Raw genomic sequence first — 27562 nt, 5'->3', positions numbered from 1 at the left:
TAAATCATTTTGGCATGGTTTGCAAGAATCCAGAAGGGTTTTTCTTCTGTTTAGATGGTGGTGTAGCTGGTAAGCAGCACCTCATAAGGTCCTTCCCAGTGAGGAGACGGCACACATTCTTTTCTGAAGACCTTGAGGTCCACCCGGTCTTCTGGTGGACAGGTGTGGCGAGCCTCACCAGTTGGTGGAGGCCATGCCTTTTTTACCTGTTGGTGATGTGCTCCAGGTGTACTAGAGAGTCCTTGTCTCGAGTTAGTCATAGCCTCACATTGTTCACTCAGCCATGAATGGAAGGTTTAGAGATGCCAGTAAGCTTTGGCAGCCAAACACTATTTCAAAAGGGATCAATCCATGTCCCTTGTTTGGAGTATTCTGGATCTTCATAAGGGTTACGGGTAATGTTTTTGGCCATTCATGGTTAATTTCTTGATATTTTTCTTACAGTCCATCTTGTGTCTAGATTTTTATGTTCCATTTGTGCTGATAATTGAGGATGATATATGGTATGAAATTTTAATGTGTACTCCAGCGTTTTTGCAAGATGGTGGTTTATAACTACTGTAAAATGAATTTCTTTGTCTGATTCAATCCATAAGGATTGGAAACATGAGGAATAGAGGTGTTAATTTTTTTACTACCTGCTGTGTCATCGACACATCGAGTCAGAGAGCATGAGCCCATCCACTGAGCATGCAGACAGTGACCAAACAGTGAGAATAGCACAAGGCTGGGGGCACATCTATCAAATCCATTTATTCAACCACACAGAGCAGTCTGGGCCTAGGAAGATTGACTGGGATTTACAAAGAGTGCACTGGGATATCATTTGGTCAAGAATGCTGTGAATGCCTGACCAAAAGTAATTGTCTTTTAGGTCCTTCATTATCTTAGGGTCCAGTTTAGTGCATGGTAAGTGTAAACCACAGGGTCAAAAGAAAGGGTGCTCTAAGAAGTCCATTCAGCCTCTGTATAATCCATCTGATAGTTGTTTGACACCTTTTTTGTCTGGCTGTCCTTTGTAGGCTTTGGGGCACTTCGCAGGTAATTAATACTATCAGTTAGGGATAAAGGTAGTGTTCACAATTGGGTGGAGAGAGTACAAGGAGGTCTGTTTGGGGTACAGGCTTTAGCAGCTCTGTCAACCCTATCGTTTTCTAAAGACAACATCAGCTTTCTTAGTATGTGCTGAGCAGTGAACAATGATGATTTTAGAAGGAGGGTGAATAGCTGTAATATGTCAGTGATTAAAAGCCTTTTAGCAACGGGAATAAGATGATGGAGGGTTAGTTAAAGCCGCTTGTTTGTAACTGGTCTGCCCCATTGTAGAGAAGTGTTATGTTTTATGAAGTAAGGGAGCAGGCACCATGTGGGGACACACAAGTGAACAGCAGAGCTTAATGTCAGAGCACTGGCTTTGTCCATCAGGTGGAAGATGCAGCCACCCGAGGAGAGCATGGGGGTATACCTGATGCCACAGCGTCGGATGGGCATGAAAAATATGCTCCTGGCTATATCTGATGGGCAAAAGTCTGTCCCAGAATGCATGCAAGTAACACCATTCTTTTCATGCAGTATAAATGAAAGGGCTTGTCAAAATTAGGTGAGGTAGGAACTGTGGTGTGGACAGAGCCAATTTTAAGACTTCAACGAAGGTTAATGCCTCTAAAGTCTATTGATATCTGAGAGAAGAGCATGCAAAGGTTTATAAAAAAATTGCAAAATTAGGGACCCTTTGGAGGTGCCCCTAAAAATGTATGTAACTTTGTTTCATTTTGGGGAGAGGAATGAACAAAATTGACTCAAGAATATTTGGAATGAGATTTTGAATACCCTGAGGTATGTCCTAAACAGGTCACAACATCCTAAATAGATAACAGTTGTTTACACTCTTGGAGTCTAGATGTAGAGTTGTGTAAGCTATCTGCCTTGTTTAGCTAGTGCTCTTAAGAGAATGAGGGAGTCAATACAAGCTCCTGGCTTGCTTTCATTAGAGAGTAAAAGGTAACAGTAGCTATTGTGCCAGCAGGGACTCTTGGGTAGAAGTTACAGTGTCTAGCTGGACTTTAAGGACCTGGGAAAATATTGAGAGACACTCACATTATCCTTTGGTGTATGCAAGCCCAGGTGAATGGTCTACCTTTAACTGTGATTTCACAAGAAACTAGGAGTCAGTGTGCAAAGGGATTGAAACGAAACTGCACACAGGTCATTTCTGTAAACCAGGCTGCATCAGCAGGAATGATGAAGAATATCAGCTAGGTTGGGGGGCACTGGGTGCCAAGAAATTATGAAAGAGACTATGGCCCCTTGATCCTGTACAAACTGATGGACTGGTTTTCCCTCTGAGTCACATTTGCAAGTTTGGGGTGGTACAGGGTTGGGTGGTAAAGACGAGAATGCTGTGGTTCAAGAGAGAATTTATTACAGGGTATCACTTGCCTGGAGTCTCTAGAGAGAGAAAGCTGAGCCACGAGGGAGAGGGTGAGTTCCCCTCCCAAGAAATGCACCCAAGTTCCCATTTCCTAACAACTCAATTTCAATCACATGTGTAGCCCAAAGACTGACTGAGGTATCTTTTAAAGATTGATCCTCTTCACAGGAATTTATCTCAGGATGAACCCCCAGTAAAGCCAGCAGGACACTTGGGGCTTGGCCTGAAGGTGAGGAAACATAAATGGTTTTTTGTTTGTTTGTTTGTTTTTTACTGCAATTTATATTGGCATTCAATGTAGATAACAAATCTTTACCAAGAAGGTTTGCCAGTGAACAGCTGGGAAGTAGCAAGGCCTGGGAGTGTGAAGAGGGCCTGAAGATACTGGGCTGGGCTGGGACATGGGCAGTAAGATGGGTCGCCTCGGGACTCCGACAGCCTGAAGAGAGTCAGAGGTGACAGGTAGAGATCAGTCCTCTGAGCAGATGCAAGAGAAAGTCACACCAACGTCAATCAAGAAATCTAGTTCCTAAGCCTCTGTCTGAAGGTTTCTGGGAGGCTCCCAGGGGTGACTGAGTACTGGCTGATGCGTCATTTAAAGGGGGAATTGTCCCTCAGATGAAAAATGAAAATTTTCAGGATTATGGGACTTAGGGGAAATTGTTTCTTAGACTTTTTTTTTTCCTTAAGCGCAGGACAATTTCTCCTCCAATGCCCTATTTTACTGCAATATCTGCAGTTGTCCGGAGGCAAACAGGGACACATGGGAGTGGGCTAGGAGTCATTCTTTGCCATGTTCTCACTTTTCCAAAGAATCAAGTTATCAGGCGAGAAATGTTGGGCTTAGTTCCTTTCTTTTTGTTGGTTTTCTTGCAGCTATTTCCAAAGACCCAGTAGTGGCCTCCATTATTTTCCTTAATGGTTGCCTGCTCCAACTAACCACACTATTGTAGATTTTTCTGTTTTTTTAAAAAAACATTTAAAAATGTTTATTATTTATTATTGAGAGATACAGATCATGAGCAGGGGGGAGATAGACATACACGGAATCCGAAGCAGGCTCCAGGCTTTGGAGCTCCCCACAGAGCCCAATGGGGAGCCTCGAACCCACAAATTGTGAGATCATGACCTGAGCCTAAGTCAGACGCTTAACTGACTGAACCACCCAGGTGCCCCTGTTTTTTGATATTGGGAAGGAAATTTCCCACTGAAGCAGAAATTAGAAGATCTCTATGTTCTGGGCTTACCAGACTGAATACAGCATGCTTTTTAAAGTTTGTATAAAATGCTTAACAAGCACTTTTGAGTGTTCATCTTCTTTCTGAGTGTATATTTCAACCCTAGACCAACTCACTTTGGAGGAACAGGCCTCCTCCTTTACTCCTCTCAACCCTTGAAAAGTTGAGCCATCTCCTGTTCATTCCCAGGAGGGCCAGAGAGAGGCTGCAGCCCTCTGTGTGCTCTGTGAGGGCGGCCATTTGGCCTGTCTGGTAATAACCATATACTCATGGGCTAGAAGGACTCCCCTTAGCCGCCAGAGAAGGTGTCTGTGAGTTGGGTTGTAAAAAGCTACAAAATGTTTAAAATGTCTCTCAATTCGGTAGGATCCTCAAGAGCAGAAGTAAAGTGACTTTAAAATTGAAAAGATCTGTTGTTGTCTAGGGACATGAATTCTTTGCAACAGGGGTCCAGGAAACACCTCTCAAGGACATCACACAGGAATGTTTGGAACTGACAGAGCTTGATCATGACGCCCTGGAGACTCTGAGCAATTGTATGCACCATGGCAAGAGCTGTACTACTCTTCCTGGCTTCCCAGGAAGCTTACTTCTTGACACTCAGCATCTACAGGAGCAAACTGTATTTCCCAGGCCAGGAGGCCAGGCCAAGGTACTCCCTATAAATCTTGTAAAGAAATAAGAGTTAAAATAAGGAGCTGGTAGTTCAAGGATTTTTTCTGGGAGAGTTGGAGTTTCAGATTTAAGGAAACTGGCTGAAGAGCTGGGGCTGGGTTTTGAAGGGAAAGTTTCTAGACCAGGAGTCCAGAGACCCAAAGTCCTTATGGAGGCTCAGGGACAGAAGGTTGGGGATGAAGGGGATATAAGAAGGGGCACTGATGTCAGATTTGCTTTTTAATTCTTGTTCTAAGTCTGATTTTTGTTCTTTTATTAAGAGACTCCCTAAGGCTAGCCTTATAGTGATTTGTGTTTTCTTTTCATTTTGATCCTCCTCTAAATACCAAGAAGGCAGCTGCTAGGAAGGAGAGCTCTCTAAGAAATGTTCTAAATATAGAAAATTTTCTAGTTTGAAAGATCTGTTGCAGCTACTGGCGAGTGGGATCACCATTAGTATATTTATTCTAATAGTGACTCAATCCAATAAGCCTCTTTATGAAAGGACTCAGAGATAAATTTCTAGGCTTAGAATAAATCTCTACAATGGATGTAACAGACATGTCCATAAAGGGTATGGACAATGAGGCTGCCATGATCTAAACTTTACTCCTGAACAGAGTCTAAGAAAGAAAAGACCTTTGAGCAACATCCCAAGAGTAGGTGTGCCAGGACACTCACGAGGCGCTCCAGACTCCTATGTATGACCTGGCCTTGGTCCCTAGTGAGAGTCTGCTGCTGTACTGTATTTGGAGTCTGTCCCCAGGGATGGTTCAGGGGCCTGGGGTAGGGCTGAGGCCCCACCTTGTGACGGGGACAGTGGAAGCCACTGAGCACAGGGGCATGTGGGATAAAAACAAGGCTGGGGCCATCTTTGAACATAAAGTTTGTCACAGTCGGTTTCTGAACATTCCCTAGAAAGGACACCTTTTGACAGTCAGCTTGCTTCATCATGACAGGCTCACTCAGCCTGCTGTCCACACTATCCTGGGAGTTCAACGCAAGATTCTGAGAACATGTGCAGGTGCTGATGTGAGGGAAAGTGAGAAGACATGGCTGATGTGTGAATGATTCAGCAGATATTAGAAGCTTCTGTAACTTTTAAAGCCATTTATATTTATTTAAAAAATTAAAAATCACAAATCATATCTCATAAAACTATTTTGAGGAGCCACTGGGAGGCCCAGTCAGTTGAGTAATAGACTCTTGATGTTGGCTCAGGTCAAGATCGTTCGTTAGATCAAGCCCCATGTCGGGCTCTTCGGTGACAGTATGGGGCCTGCTTGGGATTCTATCCCTCTCACTCTCTGCCTCTCCCCTGCTTGAGCATTCTCACTCTCAAAAAAATAAATACATATACTTTAAACTACCTATTTTTAAAAGAAGCTTATAGGTGTAAAATAAATAAAGCAGAAAAAAATGTTGATTCCTCCCTAAGTCTTGCATGTAGCATAAACTAATTATCAGTGTTTCTCATATTCCATAGACCTTCGTAATTTCTATGAAAATAAATTGCAAAGGAAGCAAATGATTCAGAAATTATAAAGTGGAATTTGCACAAATGGGTGTGCATTTACAACACTGGGTTCTTTTTAGGAGGAAAGGACTCAGAAGAGTTAGGAAACCTCCATTCCGAGCAGCGCATGTATTTCAATCATTACCACCAAAGCTTAAAGATCATACGCTACTCAAGTCCTTCATTTTTGTTCCAACATTTTATGGTGGAAGAAAACATTAATGGCGTTTAGGCCAAGTTTGTGGGTTTCTCTAAAGAAATTAAAATCTCAAGCTATTAAACTCACAGAGCCCAATGAGGAGCTCAGTCATATGAACAATGAGATCATGACCTTGGGTGAAATCAAGAGTTGGACACTCAACCAACTGAGCCACCCAGGTGCCCCTGCAGCTGTTTTACTTTTACAATTGAAACTTCCTTCATTCTTTCAAAAAATTGAAAATTCAAAAGTTGCTAGACAAGTCATTCATACAAGACTATTTTCAGCAGTAAAGAGTGAAGAAGTAACATTCCCAGTGTAAAATGTCGCACAACCAAATCACAACTTGGTTTTTCAATGATTTAAGTGTTTTATTTTATTTTATTTATTTATTTATTTTTTTTTACTAGTAAACCATGTGTTGACTTTNATGTATGGGCACGAGTGCAAGTACAGAGCTCCTTACTTCTCCGCCATCTTGCCCTCTGATTTAAGTGTTTTAACACACACAGTAGGTTGTAGCACCTTGAAAATAAAATCCATTTTCTGGATAATTTGTTGCCAGTCAGGGTCTTCTTTACACCATCATCTCACACGATAGGAAAGCTGGCCAAGGTGGCGATTCCACAGTGGTTGTCCCGGTCCTTGGCCATGAGTATGTAGCCATGTTTGCCCCAATTTGCACTCCAGCTGAAAGAAGACAGGGTTTTCCATTTATTAGAGAGGAACAAACACATTTCTCTTTATGCACAATAACACCAATACTTAGCAGTGCCCCAGAGGCTAAGACAGATTTGGGAACAATCAAGACAGGTCATCCTCGTTCATGGTTGAGTTGTAACCCAGTACAAAATTCTATTCCCAAACTTTTCACAAAACTGCAAAATGAGAGACAGGAAAAGGAAACTCCTGGGGTCAGATGTGTTTCAGATGCAGTGCTGCTCAAACTATAGCAAGACACTTGCAAAGTTGAGGCAGTAGCTTAATGTTGTCATCAAATGAATATATCTCTGTTCCCACGAAGTAGGGTAAACAGTTCTGGGATTTCAGAAGTGTGCTCAAGGGTTTGATAATATGTGTCCACAAAGTGATTCCACAAAGGATTTCCTTTTCAATTCCAAAGACAAACATTTTTGTTTTTTTATACCTGTTCTTAATAATCCAATATTTTTTGTTGTCTGATTCTTCTTCAAGCCATAACCAACCACCAGAACAGCATGATTCAGGTGCTTATTGCTGCACTTTGGATCATAATAAATGCCTGGAAAAGTAAAATTCAGTTCCGAGCTGGGACATCCAAGCAACATGATAACATCTAACAAAAACCAAGTCACCACAGTAAAGGAGGCATCTCAAAATTCAGGTGTGATATAAATCCAGATAAAATTTAGAAAGCAGAGCTTTTTGTTTAGCTAGGCTAGGCATTTAAGCCCTCATCTAATACCAGCAGAAATACACATCGTCACAATCTCTTTTGTGAGGGACAGTCAAGAGGCATAAAAGACCACGTGTCGAAACTCTGTCACTCTATTCTACCATGTCAGCCTAGGGAAGCAGCAGAAAAACACAAAATCACTTGAGCCAAGAGGTTCTTAGCAGCATCCTTTTCATTAGTAAAACTCTTTGGAAAATTTCCAGGTCTAACAGTTGCGAAAAATTAAAGTAATTAAGCCACGCCAATCAAATTATGTAACCATTTAAATGTATTTATGCATGTTTGAAAGCATGAGGATTTGGGTCAAGTTATGACAGCATGCTGAACAACAGGCACAAAAGTTACATGTGCAGAATGAACAACTACGTGAAATCCACACCCTCCTGATTTGTACACACCAAAGGGTCAATCTTACTGTATGTCACGGTGGTTCCCCATTTTTCCTGCCCACTTTTCTATGTAGACACATGCTAACCTTTTTTATAGAACTGGAAGGAATTCAGGCTTGCATCTATAGCAGCAGAGACGGGCCCCACAGTTGCCACTGTGGTCATTAGGCCATCCTCCTTGTTTATGACACTCCAGAAGGCAGTCACGTTGGCGGCAGAATTCTCAGGCTTGTATTTGCAGAATTCATTCTTTCAAAAGTAAAGGAGGAGAGACTTGATCACTACCATCCAGTTCCAGGGGAACAGGAGGGCAAGACGGTTTGCAGCTGAATGATTTCAAATCAAGTTTGTTATTACATATCTCAGGTCATAAAATGGGATTGATAGTTTGGAAGTTGAATAAATCAGCAGGCATCTATTCAATGAGACACTCTTTTGGTCTACTGTTCATAAAGTTTTCACTCTGGAGACCTGTACTGGATAGAATGGTATTCGTGCCACCATGTAACATAGAGGTAGGAACAGCTATATGGTAATAAGCCAATCAGAGAGCTTTGCTAGGCTAATACACGTTAAAGGCAGTACTGACCATCTGCAGACATAGAGTCTACGATCAAATACAAGAATTCCAACTTTCATATCTGTTTATACTGAATATACTCAACTTTCATAAAAGATAAGGAACACCACTGACCTGTGCATGATATGGATAGGATTCCTCTGACTCCAGGCCTCCGTTTTCCTTCACATACCGGAAGGCTTTATCCATTCGGCCACCATAGCAGCCCTTATTGCCTTGAGGCCAAGAGCAGTCCACTAGGTTCTGCTCACTCAGTGAAACAAGTTTGCCAGTTTTCCGGAACATCTGTCCTTCAAGGGCACCAGTTGCACTAAAAGCCCAACAACAACGACGGTTACCCTGAAAACAAAATGAAAAGCTCTTAGCCTACAAAATAAATAGCAAGACTTTGACAACAGCTCATGGATCTGAAAACTCCTTTAAAACATAACAAACTGCATATTGTGTCTCAATTTCCATAGCAGAGTCACTGATTCCTTTTGCCCTACTCTTGAGAGGGACCTGCTGAATATTGCCCCACCTGATTCTTCACGGGGGTTACATAGCCTTTCTCTCTCCAGTCCACAGATGAGGGGACCTCAGCAAAGAGAGGTGCTTGGAAGACTTTCCCCTTCTTGAGTTTCTGGAATTTGAGGTCATTCAACACCTGCTTGAATTCTTCACTGGTCTTCAAGGAAAAGGAAACAGAATGTTGACAAGCATGAGATGTTTTGAGAAAGTACTTAGAGGAAGCATGAAACGTTCAGCAATCCGTGCCACACTCACCATGTCACCAAAACCATTCATTGCCATTGTGAAGCTGTGTTTCCCTTGGCTGTGTTCCTGATTGGGCTGTTCAATCATTTGCATATTCCTCTCCCATACTGCTCTCCTCCAGCCTTCTTCATCCTGGAGACCAACGTATAACTTACCATCTTTATTTCTATTTAAAACCTACTGACCTGGGACAACTGTGTGGCTCAGTCAGTTAAGCATCCGACTTCGGCTCAGGTCATGATCTCATGGTTCCTGGGTTCAAGCCCCGTGTCAGACTCTGTACTGACAGCTCAAAGCCTGGGGCCTGCTTAGGTTTCTGTGTCTTCCTCTCTGTCCATTCCTCCCCTGCTCAATCTCTGTCTCTATCTTTCTCTCAAAAATAAATATATGTTAAAATTTTTTTTAAAAATCTTAATTACCTATACCTAGTGGATATGCTCACAGAGAGGAGGAAAGACCATGGACAGGGATGGCCTGATGCTTCTGGGAGATGTTCTCCAGCAACCATACAGCAGGACATAAACCCACACTATGCACAGTCACAGTACCCTGCTTACTGCCCTGGTAAGAGTATCCTCAAGAAGCTACTCCCTGCTAAGAACTCCCACCAGCATGGAATGTTTTCTGCAGGGGTCCCTCTGGACAGCTTAAATGTTACCAACCACACTATATAGTTTTCCGTATGTTGCCTTCCACTGAGACCATTGTTCATCTATGCTCTGATTGAGTTGTGGAGCAGCTGAGGCTATTCTCAGGCAAAGGGCAGCCAGGAAGAGAGAAGGATGCATGTTTTAAAACCTAGGAAAGGACAAGAATGAGTTTATGATTAGGTCAACCCATCTAAAATGCCATCCTTCCTTCTGAGATGTTAGAACCACTAAAGTAGAACATAAATATTGAATTTATCTTCCCGAGTGTTCACACGGGCTGTGGAGGCAGGCTGGGAATGTGGGATGTGCATGGGCTCCTGCTCTCTGCCATCAGACCCATCTACTGCTTCCAGAACATGTAAATGGCAGTGCAGGGAGTGAGGGGCCCTGAGTTTTGGAGTGTGGGGGTCAAGCTGCCATGTATGGAAGAGTCAGGCCCTGGAAGAGTGCCTCTTGGGAGGCCCAAATCTCTGATTCCCAAGGCTGGGGTCCCCAGTGTTTTCAGAGGTGGCCCTACCCTTCATGCCTGTTCTGGGGATCTCACCTATTGCAGGTGTAGTTGTGCAGCTCAGTCACAGCTTCAGGTCAAGGGTGTCCAGGGGGCCTGGAGGTGGATGGGAGGCTGCTCATTTAAGGCCTGGGATTTGGCTTTAACAGGCCTGCCCCCACTACCGGCCTGCCCTGCAATTGGCTGAGTCATCCTGTGGGCAGAGCCTCTGTGCCCTGGAGCTCTATGTTGCTGGGGCTTGTGATGCCTGGGTCTCTAATTGTCCCACAGGAATTTGTTGTTTTAGCGGCCTGACCCAGGGGAGGTGAGCTGAGGAACCAGGGACAGCCCTGTGGAGGGGTCCGGCGCCTCCCTGGGAACCCACATCAACTAATTACCATGCATTTATCTTTGGCAGGTGGTTCATGAAAAGACCTCACAGGGAGCCCCAACTGGGTTTTCAGCATCACCCTGCCTGTCCTTTAGTCCTAGCGTTTTTGGTGAAAATCTGGAGGGATGAGAACAAGATAATCTAGTGTAGTGTTCCTGTTTATTTGCATCAAAGGTGGGACAGGTGGAGGAAGCAGGGCCCAGAGGGGAAGGTGTTATCACTGTGTCAGGATGGGATGCCTCTGGGTTATGAAAGAATCTGGTTAGGGCTGGCAGTCTCCCAAACAGGGGGTCCTTTCAGGGAAAGGGGCAGAGGGGGAGGGTGTCAGGGGAAGATGTGGCATTTTTGTAATGCTCCTGTCTTGCCTCCCCTAGGTAGGGATCCTTCTTCCCTCTCAAGCCTTTCTTAAAGCTGACATCAAAGAGTTATTTCCAGAAAACTAAGGTTTAATAAAAGGAGGAAAGGCAGAATGTAGAAACAGCTTTTTCCTCCCCACGCTCTGTGCTATGGATTACTGTTTCTCAGTATCCAACATGCTTTTCTGTATCCAACGGATTTAATTTAAAAAGTTTCAGAAAGACATTTATTTCAAGCAAAGAAGTATTTATCAGCCTTAGTTTCCTCAGTGAAGACATGGAGCAATAATTAGATTTTCCTCAGAGGATTCTTGTGAAGACTACATGAGATAATATATGTCAGGCATGAGCACAGAGTAGGGATAATTTAATACTGCTTTCTTGTGAGGTCACAGAAAATCTTTCCAAAGGTCTTGCTTCATTCAGAAAGTATTTGTTTGAGAATTTGATACATAGGCAATCCCTACAGATTTCTTTACTTCCTGTGAGCCAGATCACTAGATCAGTGACATGAACCATAAAGTATAGTGGTTAAAGAAGACTGTATGTTAAAAAGCCAAGCTACATCTGGTTCACATTCTTAAATTATACTCCTAAACTGATGAGGCATACATGTCCTAACTATACCCCACAGAACTTAAAATACAATCTATTGTCTCCCATTTGACCCATTATGCTAGTGATGATATCCCATTTTAAATTACAGATAGCTTTATTTAGGTGGTCATTTGAGGGTGCTGAGGTAGCTCAAGTGTTTTTTACAAGCTGTTGAGATTACAATGAGATGACATTTCATACCCCTCAGAATGGATGAAATTGACAAGGGTGCAATATGAAATGTGGGTGAGGGTGTGCAACAATTGGAACTCTCCTATGTTACTAGTGGGAATGTTGATGGTAAAATACTCTGGAAAGGGTCTCACTAGTTACTTATAACATTAAATACATACTTGATCATTAACTCAGCAATTGCAGTGTTAGGATCTACCCAAGTGAGAATGTTCACAGCAGCTTTACTCATAATAACTTCTAACCAGAAACCAGAGAAGAATGAATAAACACACTGTAGTACATTCTTACTCAACATTTAAAAAAGAACAAGCATATGATTCTTAAAAACACTACGTCAAACAAAAGAAGGCACATGTTCAAAAGTACATATTACATAAGTATATTATATCAAGGTCAAAAGACAAAACTGATCTGTGGTGATAGATCCATAACAGTGGTTACTTGCAGGGAAATTATTGACTGGAAAGGGGCACAAGAGAACTCATTAGAATGTGGGAAATTCTTTTTTTTTTTTTTTAGTTTTATTTATTTATTTTGAGATAGAGATAGAGAGAATGCAGGGGAGGGGCAGAGACAGAGGAAGAGAGAGAATCATGAACTGAGCTGGAACCAAGAATTGAACTTTAACCAACTAAACCACCCAAGTGCCTCAGAATGTTGGGAAATTCTACATCCTGATCTGGGGGATAGTTCCATGGGTGCATATATTTGTCAAGACTTACTCAGCTATACACTTAAGATCTATTAATTTTATTTTGTGTAAAATTCTACATCAATAGAAATTTGTTAGTATAAATTTTGAGATCACAGCAAAAAAAAGTTAAATTGTAAAACATGGATTTTATGTCAAGATACTGAGCAAATTCCTGACTTTTTCTTGAAAAAAAAAAAACTGTAGAAAGTAGACAAGAATCTTTCTATTGACCTAGAGCTGTGACCCAAGCAAGACTACTTACTATCTGTGTTTGTTGATGTGGTAGAAATAAGCGGTGACAGTAAGCCTCCCTCAGAAAAGCAGCTGGGAAAGGAAAGCATGACCTCCAGCTTCTCCAGGTCACCAGTGCCTTCAGCCTGGGTTCACCCGAAGCCACAGGGCAGCTGTCAGCAGATAGAGCATTCTGAACTCAGAGTGAGCTCCTGGGAAGCCTGCCTACCCATCAGGATCTTACTCCTTTCTGTAAATTATTCTAAAATACTTAGCTGACAGATGCATAGGAGCACATGTANAAAAACTGAGGACTGATGGGTGTGGGGAGGAGGGGAGGATGGGCATGGAGGAGGGCACTTGTGGGGATGAGCACTGAGTGTTATGTGGAAACTAATTTGACAATAAACTATTTGTAAAAAATAAAATAAAATACTCAGCTGACAGAGGATTTAAATAACATTTTTAATCTTTATTTTTTTTCCAGACTCATTTCCTTTTTTAAAATATATACATAATGTATTGTCAAGTTAGCTAACATAAGGTGTATACAGGGTACTCTTGGTTTCTGGAGTAGATTCTTATTATCATCACTTACATAAAACACCCAGTACTCATCCTAACAAGTCCCCTCCTCAATACCCATCACCCATTTTTCCTGTCTCCCAATCCCTCCAAACCCTATCACCCTCATTTTGCTCTCTGTATTTAAAAGTCTCTTATGGTTTGCCTCCCTCTCTGTTTGTAACCATTTTTTCCCCTTTCCCCTCCTCCATGGTCTTCTGTTACGTTTCTCAACTTCCACTTATGAGTGAAAACCTATGATATTTGTCTTTCTCTGACTAACCTATTTCACTTAGCATAATACCCTCCAGTCTTATCCATGTTGTTGCAAGTGGCAAGATTTCATTCTTTCTCATTGTTGAGTAGTATTCCATTGTATATATGTATATACATGTATATATTATATACAACATCTTCTTTGTCCATGCATCAGTTAATGGATATTTGGGGAATTTTTAATCTTTAAAGCATCAAGAGAACAATTAGTTACTGATTTCAAATTTATTTGTAAAACAATAAAAATTTCCCCCAGATCTTTAGTCTGTGTTTCTCAAGAGCAGTGTTAGAACATCTTCCAGATAAACTAAGATGTGCACACCTGCTGGGAAGGAGCTGAAGATGAGGAGATGTGGGATATGCGGGAACCGACTTTCCTTCAGGGGAAGAGCTGTTTGTTCTTCTGTAGTTGACTTTTCTGTTTGGAAAGCCTGTTTCTTTATATGAGAGACCTCATTTCTACTAAAGATATGCCCCTGTCGTTTCATACAAAATAAAAACCGCACAATAGTGCTTGCTTTCAAGGATTTACAGTATGTTTATACTTCGAGGGAAATCTGTCATTAAAAAAATATTACTTCAGTCAAAACTTTATTGAGGGTAGTTATCTTGTTTAGTACTCCAAATTGTGGAGTCTTTTAAAAATTCACACTTTTACATTTGATATCACATTCATTATAGTTTCCAAATATTTCGCATCCACTAGGTAGCACCAGAATAATCCATTAAAAGAAAAAATACATCACCTCAGGGCAATTTAACAGGAAGTAGAAGAGATGGCCACACCGAGCACTTCTGATGTCGCTCTAACAGTCCATGTCCCCCAGGTCTATGCTATACAGGCAGGAAATGTCTTGCTTTGTGTGGTGCAAAGTCATAGCAAATGGTTTCTGATTAATTGTCCATGACTGTTGGGCTACCTAGTCCTTCACAGTGTTATCCTGGGACTCATTGTTTTTTTTATCCCATTCTGAAGGAGCACCACCACCCTCATCATAAACTTTGTTTTCTGCCATTCTTTCCCGCTGCCTCTAAATGGCATTTCCAGACTCTGCTATCATCTCTGCCATGATCGCCATGAACAGTGCACTCCATCAGCACGCTGGTTGATGACCTGATGTTGCTCTGAGGAGCTCTCCTGTGCCACAGTGCCTTGGCCAAGCTGTGCCTCCCCCGCCCTGGAATGCTCTTTCTTTCCATTCCACCTCTTCAAATGTCTGGTGGAATCTTGCTCTTCCCCCTAGTCCTCTATGAAAAGGCAGTGAATGGATTTCTTCTTTGTGTTTCCACAGCTTCTGAACATCAAAGCTATCAGGGACCCTGTTACAGTGTTTATAAGTTTTTGGTAATCCAGGCTAGGCTGAGCACCTCAAAGTCATGTTCATGTGTACTACACCATTGAATCCAGTATCTCAATGGCTGGGTCAGCAGGTGCTTGATTAATAAGAAAAGTTGCATATTGCACTAACACTATGGGCAAGAAAGCCAAATGATGACTTCCAATTCCTTTAGATTTTTACTTTTATTTTTTGATTTGCAAAGTACATCCATGCATAAAGTTGCTCTCATTTTGGTCACATTAAAAATGAGTAAATGGAGCTGAAATATCCACATTTATGTTCACATATTTTTCTGTTTCTTTTTCCAGCTTTAATCTGTGATAATCAACCAAGGCAGGTGAATTTTCCTTCCACACCACATATAAAGAAATAATTTCATGAATAAATTAATATTCAAGCAAGTGCAGAAATGTTTTAACTTATTTAGTGGAAAAATTGCTTACAACATGGTTAGTGTCATTATTCTTTCAATTTAAATGACCAGAAAATTACAAGTATATCAGCCACTTATTAAAATCATCATTCCACTTGGTTTCACCTTATCAGCATTAAGAACAAGTTACTTGCAACTTTTGCTTCAGATATTCTACAATTCAGGAAACCATCATCATCATCATCATTATCATCATCATCATCATCATCATCACCTTTGTAGTAGTTGTCAACAACCTGTGATATGTTAGGCATTGTTACATGGTTTAAATATATCACTGCATTTCCTTTCATAGTGACTGCTGCCTGAGAGAGTCTTTGAATACTTGCTGTACTTCCCAGTGATGAAAATTTGGAGTTGGTGAACTCTCAGTTAGTCTATATGCAAAGAATAAGTAAACTGACATGCTGTAAAACCAGAATAATTGCCAGCTCAGGTATTGTAAGATCTCTCTGAAGAACAAATGACAGACAACCCAAACCATTGGATTCATTTTTTTAAAAAATAGAATTTTGGATAAGATATTGGGATGTTGACATAGTTGATAGCAATGCTAAAGAAACAGATGTCAGGACCGAAACAACTGGAATCCAGGGCAAATCTGGCATCTAAGTAGCAGGAACCATTCAGCAATGTTGTCAGGGCTAGTTGTTGTAATAAAAGAATTCACACTGTTTCTTCCATCCTTGCATCATTCTGCTTCCAGATTGAAAAACGTGGCAGACAATGTCTTGTCAATATTTCATCTCGTGTCTAAGAGAGGGAAACACATCTTAATATAACCCTCCCCACAAGACTGCATGTAATGGAGAAGAAAGAAACAGGAAAAGACACTGCTCCTACCAAAACAAGAGGAAAGGGATGCTGGTGGCTAAGAAATAGTCCACATTTAGCTTCTCAACATACAGATAAGCTTTTTATTTTAATTAAATGTTTTCTTTTCAGATAATTATAGTCACATGCAGTTGCAAAAAATAATACAGAGAAAGCCCATGTTATTCTTACTGGCATGAAAACAAACACATAGATGGATGGAACAGAAGGAAAACTCCCAAAACAAACTCACACATATACAGAGAATGTAAATAGCCATTTTTCCAAAGAGGACATATGGATGGCCAACAAGTACACGAAAAGATGCTCATCATTGTTAATCACCAGGAAATGCACATAAAAATTACAATGAGAAGTTAACTTACGCTAGTTAGGGTGACTATTATAAGAAAGACAAGACATAATAAGCATAGTGAAGATGTGGAGAAAAGGACTGCCTTGTACAGTGTTGGTGGGAATGTAAACTGGTGCAGCTTACATGGAAAACAGTATGGAGGTTCTAACTTGAATACGGAAATACCGTAACACCCAGAAATCCCACTTCTGTGTATTTATTCATAGAAAATGAAAATACTAACTGGAAATGATATATGTACTACATATCCATTGCAGTATTATTTAAAAGAATCAAGATATAGGAATAGCTGAAGTGTCAATGAATGAATGAATACATAAAGAAGATGTGGCATGTATATACACTGGTATATTACTCAGCAATAAAAAAGAATAGAATTTTTCCATTCATGACAATATCAGTGGACCATGAGGGTCATTATCCCAAGTGCAATAAGTCAGACAAAGAAAGGTAGATACTATACAATCTCTCTCAAATGTGGAATCAAAACAAAAACAAAAACAAAAAATCATGCAAACAAACAAAAAAACCTAAGCTAATAGATACTGAAGGTAGATTAATGGTTGACAGATACAAGATCTGTGGGGTGGGACAGATGGGACAGGGGTCAAAAGGTAAAGAATATTATTAAAAAAAAAAAAAAAAAAAGAAGCCTGAGGAGGGAAAAGCTGTTGGTTCCTCCGAGGGGGGGAAAAAAAGCTGTAAGCTATCTCACCTGTTCCATCTTTAGCTTTAATTCCAACATTAGCCTGGGGCAGAGAATTTAGTGCCTCTTACCTGTAGGTAAAAAGATTAACAGAATCTAAAACATCTTCAATTACTGTGCACAGAAAGAGTCTCTCTTAACAAGGTTTTCTTTTCTTCGTCCTGTTCCCAGATGGGCTGGCGTGCATGGAAGTTTCTCTCTAAAGGAAGTGTGCTTCTTGCTGGAGCTTAGTGCAGGCAGCAAGGAGTAACCACTACCTCCTACATTCTCACATTTTTCTGCCAAGTTTCCTAATATTCCAGCCTGGTTAGGCATTGTCTATACCCCTAGGAACAATAGGTGACAGGTCAGCCACCTTGTAACGGAGATTTCCAGCGTCTCAGCTTAGTAAGGAGAGAGGCACCCTCACTGCACCCACCCTATCACAGCTCAGCCAATCCACATTGTACAGACTTTTATTTATAACACCCTATTTCCAAGTACTGGTTTTTCTTTTAGACATCACTCTTCCAGTTTCAAATGACAGAAACGTAACTTGATATGCTTGAAAATAGTTTATTGTCTTTGCATGGGAAACAGAGCAGTTTCTCTTGAAGCACAGCTGGATTCCATCAAGAGTTTGGCAGGTGTGGGAGGAACCTCCACGAGCGATGTCATCACCCCCAGTGCGCGTGCGCGTTCCTTCCACACATCTGCCCTGGTTCCTGGTTGCTACTTCCCTCTCAGACTTCTCACACTCACTCTTGACCGTTACAGACTTCTCTAATTCTAAGGATGGTATCCTCAGAAAAGAGAAAGGATCTTGTTGAATAGCATAGACAGTCTTGGAATTGTTCCACTGGCTCCAGTGAGCCTGCGGCAGGTGCTCTGTGGCGTGTAGATGAAGGAAGAGATGTCAGGCTTGGTCCTGGAGATAGATAAGTTTGGTCAGTGACACCTGAAACACTCTCCAGAAAAGGGCTGATTGAAAAGGGGGAAGAAAAGAGAGCAACTGCCGGGTCATAGGGAAATAGAATATTTCCTTTTATAAGAAACGGCTTGGGTGTGGGGGATGTGGGGACAGGAAGACAAAAGTTACCAGCTTCCAGTTATTAGATAAATAAGTTCTTGGGATGTAATGTCCACTGTGGTGACTATGGTGAATAGTGTTGTGTTGTATATTTGAAAGTGTTTAAGAGAGAAACACTTAAACTTCTCATACAGGAGCACCTGGATGGCTCAGTCAATTAGGCCTCTGACTCTTGATTTCGGCTGAGGTTATGATCTCACAGTTTGTGACTGCGAGTCCTGCATTGGGCTATGCAGTGTTAGCTCACCTGGAACCTGCCTGAGATTTTCTGTCTTCTCTTCCCCTCCCCAGCTCTCTCCCTCTTTGACTAAATAAATAAACTTTTTAAAAAAAGGTACTTACCACAAGGAAAAATAATGATAACTTCGGGGGTGAAGGATGTTAATTAAAGTTATTATGGGAATCATTTTGCACTTTATACAGATCATTATGTTCTACTACTTTATTTTATTTTATTTTTTTACTTTATTTATTTATTTATTTTACAAATAGTTGACTGTCAACTTGGTTTCCATATAACACCCAGTGCTCATCCCAACAAGTGCCCTCCTCCATGCCCATCACTCCCTTCCACTCACCTCATCCCCATCAGCACTCGGTTTGTTCTCAGCATTCAAGTGTCTCTCATGGTTTGCCTCCCTCCCTCTCCCCATCTAGTTTTCCCCTTCTTCTCCCTCATGGTCTTCCATTAAGTTCCTCCTAATCCACCTATATGTGCAAACATATGGTATCTGTCCTTCTCTGCCTGACTTATTTCACTCAGCATAACACCCTTAAGGTCCATCCATGTTCTACACATGGCCAGATTTCATTCTTTCTCATTGCCATGAAGTATTCCATGGTATAGATAAACCACATCTTCTTGATGCATTCGTCTATTGATGGACACTTAGGCTCTTTCCATGTTTTGGCTTTGTTGAGAGTGCTGCTATGAACATTGGGGTCCATGTGCTCCTATGCCTCAGCCCTCCTGTATCCCTTGGGTAAATTCCTAGCAGTGCTATTGCTAGGTCATAGGGGAGTTCTATTTTAATTTTTTGAGGAACCTCCACACTGTTTTCCAGAGGGGCTGTACCAGTTTACCTTTCCACCAACAGTGTAGGAGAGTGCCCGTTTCTCCACATGCTCGCCAGCATCTAGAGTCTCCTGATTTGCTCATTTTTAGCCACTCTGAATGGCATTAGGTGGTATCTCAGTGTGGTTTTGATGTGTATTTCCCTGATGAGGAGGGATGTTGAGCATCGTTTCATGTGTCTGTTGGCCATCCGGATGTCCTCTTTGGAGAAGTGTCTGTTCATGTCTTCTGCCCATTTCTTCACTGGATTATTAGTTTTTCGGGTGTGGAGTTTGGTGAGTTCCTTATAGATTTTGGATGCTAGCCCTTTATCCGATATGCCATTTGCAACTATCTTTTCCTTCTCCGTCTGTTGCCTATTGGTTTTATTGATTGTTTCCTTTGCCGTACAGAAGCTTTTTATCTTGATGAGGTCCCAATAGTTCNGTCCAGTTCTGCCAGCACCACCTGTTAAAGAGGCTGTCTTTTTTCCATTGGATACTCTTTCCTGCTTTGTCAAAGATTAGTTGGCCATACATTTGTGAGTCCACTGGTCTATGTGTCTGTATCTGTTCCCATACCATACTGTCTTGATGATGGCAGCTTGTAGTAGAGGCTAAAGTCTGAGATGGTGATGCCTCCTATTTGGCTTTTCTTCTTCAATATTACTTTGGCTCTTCGGGGTCTTTTTTGGTTCCATACAAATTTTAGGATAGTTTTTTCTAGTTTTGCAAAAAATGCTGGTGCAATTTTGATTGGGATTATATTGAATGTGTAGATTGTTTTGGGTAGTAATGACATTGTAACAATTTTTTTTTCTGATCCATGAGCATGGAATGTTTTTCCATTTCTTTGTGTCATCTTCAATATCCTTCATAAATTTTCTATAGGTTTCATCATACAGATCTCTTATATCTTCGGTTAGATATATTCTTAGGCATTTTATGAGGGTTTTTTTGTGTAATTGTGAATGGGATCAGTTTCTTGATTTCTCTTTCTGTTGCTTCATTGTTGGTGTATAAGAATGCAACTGATTTCTATATGTTGATTTTGTACCCTGCAACTTTGCTGAATTCATGGATCAGTTCTAGTAGGCTTCTGTTGGAGTCTGTCAGGTGTTCTATGTAGAGTATCATGTCGTCTGTGAAAAGTGAGAGTTTGACTTCTTCTTTGCCAATTCTGATGCCTTTTATTTGTTTTTGTTGTCTGATGGCTGATGCTAGGACTTCCAGCACTATGTTAAACAACAGTGGTGAGAGTGGACATCCCTGTCGTGTTCCTGATCTCAGGGGGAAAGCTCTCAGTTTTTCCCCGTTGAGGATGATGTTAGCTGAGGGCTTCTCATAGATGGCTTTGATGATGTTTAAGTAAGTTCCTTCTACCCCAACTTCCTCGAGGGTCTTTATTAAGAAAGGATGCTATATTTTGTCAAATGCTTTTACTGCTTCTATCAACAGGATCATATGGTTTTTATCTTTTCTTTTGTTAATGTGATGTATTACATTGATTGATTTGCGAATATTGAACCAGCCCTGTAACACAGGAATGAATCCCACTTGATCTTTGTGGATAATTCTTTTTATGTGCTGTTGGATTCGATTTGCAAGTATCTTATTGAGGATTTTTGCATCTGTATTCATCAAGGATATTGGCCTGTAGCTTTTTTTGCTGGGTCTTTGTCTGGCTTGGAAATCAAAGTGATGCTGGCTTTGTAAAATGAGTCCAGAAGTTTTCCTTCGATTTCTATTTTTTGGAATAGCTTGAGAAGAATGGGTATTAATTCTGTTTTAAATGCCTGGTAGAATTCCCCAGGGAAGCCATCTGGCCCAAGGCTCTTATTTTTTGGGAGATTTTTGATAATTGATTCAATTTCTTCACTAGTTATGGGTCTGTTCAGAATTTCTATCTCTTTCCGTGTGAATTTTGGTAGTGAGTGTGTATTTAGGAATTTGTCCATTTCTTCTAAGTTGTCCAATTTGTTGGCATATAATTTTTCATAGTATTCCCTGATAATTGCTTGTATTTCTGAGGGGTTGGCTGTAATAAGTCCATTTTCATTCATGAGTTTGTCTATTTGAGTGCTCTCTCTTTTCTTTTTGATAAGTCTGGCTAGAGGTTTGTCAATTTTGTTTATTTTTTCAAAAACCAACTCTTGGTTTCATTTATCATCTGTTCAACTGTGTTTTTGGTTTCAATATTATTTATTTCTGCCCTGATTTTTATTATTTCCCTTCTCCTACTGGGTTTGGGGTGTTCTTGTTGCTCTCCTTCTAGTTCATTTAGGTGTACTGTTAGATTCTGTAATTGCACTTTTTCTAATTTCTTGAAATAAACCTCGAGTGCAATGTACTTTTCTCTTAGGACTGCCTTTGCCACATCCCATAGAGTTTGGGTTGTTGTATTTTCATTTTCATTTATTTCCATTTATTTTAAAATTTCTTCTCTAATTGCCTGATTGGCCCATTCATTCTTTAGTAGGGTGTTCTTTAACTTCCATGTTTTTGGAGGTTTTCCAGACTTCTTCCTGTGATTGATTTCAAGTTTCATAGCATTGTGATCTGAAAGTGTGCACTGTATGATCTCAATTCTTTTATATTTATTGAGGGCTCCTTTATGTCCCAGGATGTGACCCACATTAGAGAATGTGCCATGTGCGACCTAGCTTGGAAAATGTGCCATGTGCACTTGAGAAGAAAGTGAATTCCATAGCCTCAGGATGTAGAGTTCTAAATGTATCTGTCAAATCCATCTGGTCCAATGTGTCATTCAAGTCCATTGTGTCCTTAGTGATTTTCTGTCTAGTTGATCTATCCATTGCTGTACGTGGAGTATTTAAGTCCCCTGCTATTAGCACATTCTTATCAATAAGATTGTTTCTGTTTGTGATTAATAGTTTTATATATTTAGGTGATTCCGTATTCGGTTGTAGACATTTACAATTGTTAGCTCTTCCTGATGGATAGACCCTGTAATTATTATATAATGCCCTTCTTCATCCTTGTTACTGTCTTTACTTTAAAGTCTAGTTTGTCTGATATAAGTATAGCTACTCCAGCTTTCTTTTGACTTCCCGTAGCATGACAGATATTTCTCCATCCCCTTACTTTCAAACTGAAGGTGTCCTCAGGTCTAAAATGAGTTTCTTGTAGACTGCAAATAGATGGCTTTTTTTAAAATCCATTCTGCTACCCTGTAGGAGAACCTACCCAGGTTATCTCTCTTTTGATTGGGGCATTTAACCCATTTACATTCAGTGTTGTTATTGAAAAATATGGGTTTAGAATCATTGTGCTCTTTGTAGGATTCATGCTTGTGGTGGTGTTTCTGGTGCCTTGGCTTCCTTGCAACATTTCCCTCAAGGAGTCCCCCTCAGGATTTCTTGTAGGGCTGGTATGATGGTGACTAATTCTTTCAATTTTAGTTTATTTGGAAAGACTTTTCATCTCTCCTTCTAATCTGAATGACAGGCTTGATGGGTAGAGGGTTCTTGACTGCAAATTTTTTCTGTTAATCACATTGAAGATTTCCTGACATTCCATTCTGCCCTGCCAAGTTTCAGTAGACAAATCTGTAACCGCTGTGATAGGTTTCCGTTTGTATGTTAGGGCCCTTTAATTCCTAGCTTCTTTCAGAATTCTCTTTTTCCTTATATTTTGCCAGTTCCACTATGATATGTCATGCAGAAGATTGATTCAAGTTACATCTGAGGGGAGTTCTCTGTGCCTCTTGGATTTCCTTCCCCAGATTGGGGACATTCTCTGCTATAATTTTTTCAAGAACTCCGTCAGTGCCTTTCCCTCTCTCTTCCTCTTCTGCAATTCCTATGATACAGATAGTGTTCCATTTGATTGTATCACTGAGCTCTAGAACTCTCCTTTCGTGTTCCTGAATCAGGTTATCTCTCTTTTTCTCTGCTTCCTCTTTTTCTATAATTTTGTCTTCTAAATCATATATTCTCCTTTCTGCCTCTTGAATCCGTGCATTGGATGCCTCCATTTTATTATGCATCTCACTTATAGCATTTTTTGATTCATCAGCACTATTTTTAAGGTGTTTGTTGCAATAGTTTCTCTGATGTCTTCCATGCCTTTCTCAAGCCCAGCGATTAATTTTATGACTATTGTTTCAAATTATTGTTCAGTTATGTTGCTTGTATCTGTTTTGAGCAGTTCTTTAGCTGTCATTTCTTCCTGGAATTTCTTTGGAGGAGAGCTCTTTTGTTTTGTCATTTTGGTTAGCTTTCTATCTCTTGTTAGTTTTAAAAGTGTTATGCACTCTGCACCTGCCAGTGCTGCTGTATTAAAGAAGGCCTTTCGACTGTTCAGGGCCTGTCTGTTCAGGAAGTCTTCTTTGAATGGTGTCTTTTGGTCTCTCTTGTTGAGACTTTGGTTATTTTATTTCCCTCCTCGTAGTAGCATTTCGGACTCTCCACCATGTGTACTTTGACTTGTTTCTTGAGGTAGCCCTGGAAAAGAAAACAGACAGACAAGACACAGGGAACAAAGGCATACAAATGCACAGACAAATCCAACAAACACGCAAACCAAAAGGGAAAAAGAAAAAGAAAAAAAGGAAAGGACCCCCCCAAACAAAAGAGGAGAGAGGGAAGACAAATAATAAAAATAAAAATAAATAAAAAAGTAAAAAATAAGAAAAGAAAAGGAAAAAGAAAAAACCAAAAGACAAAGGACAGTCTAAAAGCATAAAACCTGAATTCCCAGCTACAAATAAAGAGCTGGTGTATGCAGTGCTGATGGAAGAGCATATACAAAGAGAGAAATGACAGGACAGGGAGGAACTGAAATACCAAATGAAATGATCAGACAGAGAGGCTAAGAGGCTTAATTCAGAGAGAGAAAGAGGAGAATATGGTAGAAGCTAGGAGAAAGAAATGAAGATGTTAGTCAGAGAAACTATATAGTCTGATTACTCCAGAGAGAGATAAAAAGGTAGCAGTGGAGGTGTAAAATATACATCTAGAGAATGGATTAAATGTGACTGTTTAAGCAAGCCTACCGGAGTTAATCACAGTAGTACATCCAATTGGTCTTGCCCCAGGCGCCAGTAAAAAATAAAGCAGCTCTCTAGTGGGTATGGGCATGGTTTGGTGTAGGCAGGTCTTAGCCTCCACTGTGTATTGCGGGCCGCACCCTGAGGTCTCGCCTTGGTGGTCATGGGGAGAAAAGTGGCAGCGCCCTAGTTCTTTCTCGAGCCAAGCATTGCAACTCACTCTTTTGGGTCCCCATCTCCCTGTGCCATGGGTTTAGCCAAGGTGAGCTGTGCTCTATATCCCAAGCCAGGCCTCATTTCCAGATCTTAGTCTGCGTGCCCCATTGATATCCCCCTAAATATAAATCCGCAGGCGAGTCCCTCCCGAGCAGTTTCAAGCCTCTCGCCTCCCCTCTGGGAAGCAAGCCGAGCCAGAAGCACAGCAGTGCGGCTTCAGGCATGCTGCTTCCCCTCCAGGTCGAGCTGGTGAGCGAGGAACAGTTTCTCCAGGGGTCACCTGGGACCATGTGTCCCTCTCAGAGTCAGCTGGATGGCTCTGTGCCCTGACCCGAGGTTTTTCTCTTCTCCGGCAACAGGGACAGTGTCTTGAGCAGTTTCAGCCACTCTTTCTTTTTTCCCCCTGGACTCACCGCGGTTCCCTGCAAAGGGGGCTCCCTCCCTCCCTCCATGTCTCTGATGCCAGCCTGTTTTTATCTTCCCCAGTTCACACTCATGCTATAAAGTTTTCTCAGCGGACTCTGTCTCCTTTTCCTCTCAAACTTCTGGATTCTGTAAGGGTTCCTATGGCTTCAGGCCTTCTCTGTTTGAGAGATGGGGGTGAGTGAAATGTACGGAGCTCCCTACTTCTCTGCCATCTTGCCTCCCTCCTACCTAAACTATATTTTAGAATAGCTGTATCGCTTCACATTCCGACCAGCAATGGCTGAGTGGTCCAGTCTCTCCACGTCCTTACCAGCAGTATGTATTATCATTATTTGTATTTTACCCAATCTAATAGGTGTGTAAAGATGATCATCCTGGCTTAAGTTGGCATTTCTCTAATGGCCGATAGTGATGAACACTTTCTCATGTGCTCATTGGGTGTCTGCATATCTTCCTTGGTGAAGACAAGAAGTTTCCAGCACTTTTTTCAGGAGCTCATTCAGCGCCAAACAAAAGGGCTGCTGTCATTGCCTACATGCTGTCCAGGGTCATCCACAGGCATCCGAGCCAAAAATGGCTCCTTGATCCTGTCTTCTGATGAGTACTGGGTGTTTAGCAGTGTCATCCGATACAGAAGTGTAGCAGAGTGTCTGCTTTCTCTCTTAACATACTCTTGGTTGTGACCCTCATTGACGAGCTTCTCAGACCCAGTGTGGACCGTGGTTGTTCCTACTGCAGGGAGGCTGTCTCTGTAGCTCTGCAGTTCTGGGCTCTTCTTTGCATTAGGTGACAGGAGGCACTGAGTTTCCTCAGGAATGCCCACCCTTCTATACTAGCAAGCCACTTTGCTTTATTTGCAACAATAGGAGAGGTCTAAAGCCTTTATGCCAAGGTTTTACAAAATTTTCTAGTGAAAAATGCACCACGGTCATGGTGCCAGTGAACTGACATTCCAACAAACTCTAGCTTTTCGATTCCACTGTCAGCTGCTTCATTTATACTTTATTTATTTATGGCTGCTCGTATAAAACCCTCAGCCTCACAGCTTCACTGGGTAATGTCAGCACGTTAGTTCACATTCTCTGTTAACACAAGTCTCTTTCACAACTTAGATTTGGTCACAGTGTGAGGTGATGAGAGGGTGAGTGAGATCATTCTGTTTTCCCCCAGATCTAAGTGAGGCCCCCAGTTGGAGCACAGATCCCCTCTGTCTCTGAGACCAGAGCCTTTTTCCAGGGCTGGTTATGTCAGTAGGTCTAGAACATCCCAAATCCCTGCGTGGTTAAGTACAGCTGTGCAGCATGACACACCAAAACTCTGCTTGAAAACAATAGTCACTCACTCATTCTTGCAGGTCTGTGCTCGACCGGAGGTTTTCTGATCTAGGCTGGGTCAGCGGGCTCTGCTTCGTGCCTCTCTCAACCTCCTGGTCTCCATGTGGCAATGGCAGAAATATGAGAGAGTGAGTGGAAACACAAGGCTTCTAAGACCTGGGCTCAGAACTGGCACATTGTCCTTTCGATGTAATTCCATTGGGCAAAGCTAGTCACACTGACAGACCCAACCCCAACTGAGCAGGGAGGCCCGCCCTGCTTTTGCAAGGAGATGTCAAGGGAATGAATGTTTCTGAGCAAGAATCCACGTGGCAGCTGGGACCCAGGGGCACATGTCTTTCAATGCAAGGTGTGATGAGGTTATTTGGTAAAAAGACCACATACAATTTGAGATATTGATATGGATATCCCTGGAAAATCCTATCTGCAAAACAAAACAAAACAACAAAACAGGGGCGCCTGGGTGGCTCAGTCAGTGAAGCGTCCAACTTTGGCTCAGGTCATGATCTCATGGTTTGTGTGTTCGAGCCTCGCTTTGGGCTCTGTGCTGACAGCTAGCTCAGAGCCTGGAGCCTGTTTCAGATTCTGTATCTCCCTCTATCTGCCCCTCCCCTGCTCGCTCACTCTCTCTCTCTCTCAGAAATAAATAAAAAAACATTAAAATCCCCTACAATAGTGTTTCAAAGAGACACCACACCCCCACCCCCCACCACCTCACGCTCAGTGCTTTGTATGCTGCAGCACTCTCTCAAGTTCCTGAGTGGCGATGGTACCATTTCATACACAGAAGAAATTATTTCCTCCAAAAGGAATGAGTTCCAGGTTTCCCCAGTGTAAATTTCTCCCTGGACACTGAGATCTGTTGTGGCATGACTTTAAGTGATTACATTTCTTTCTGGGAGCGCTGACTCACTGGCAAGTAAGTGCTGTGGGCAGTGCTGATAACATGGGGCCTCTCACAGATCTCTGCAAGATCAACCAAAGCCCATGGCTGTTTTCCCAGGCAGGTGAAAGAAGCGAAGTGAGAAGAGTGTGCAAATTCTGTTGTAGACCGCCAGCTTCCCAGAGTGTGGCCTTGGGCTCCACTAGCTTCTCTTGGTTCCAGTTTTCTTATTTTGTTTTTTGAGTTTTTTTTTTAAAACTTTT

The 27562-nt window shown here is 41.6% G+C and overlaps 1 protein-coding gene across 1 annotated transcript; it reads right to left on the bottom strand.

Moving 5' to 3' along the window:
• Positions 1 to 6628: 6628 nt before the first annotated feature.
• On the bottom strand, positions 6629 to 9986 carry LOC144219495 (procathepsin L-like). Its single transcript, XM_077749507.1, is given in 8 exon segments — positions 6629 to 6728; positions 7186 to 7225; positions 7228 to 7299; positions 7949 to 8111; positions 8557 to 8781; positions 8963 to 9109; positions 9208 to 9330; positions 9861 to 9986. Coding segments are annotated over 8 exon segments (996 nt in total).
• Positions 9987 to 27562: the final 17576 nt, after the last annotated feature.

Source organism: Crocuta crocuta, unplaced genomic scaffold (genome assembly GCF_008692635.1).
Source record: "Crocuta crocuta isolate KB4526 unplaced genomic scaffold, BGI_CrCroc_1.0 scaffold99, whole genome shotgun sequence".
In the NCBI taxonomy this organism is placed as follows: domain Eukaryota; kingdom Metazoa; phylum Chordata; class Mammalia; order Carnivora; family Hyaenidae; genus Crocuta; species Crocuta crocuta.
Note: the sequence above shows the minus strand (reverse complement) of the source record. Positions and strands in the feature narration are given on the sequence as shown.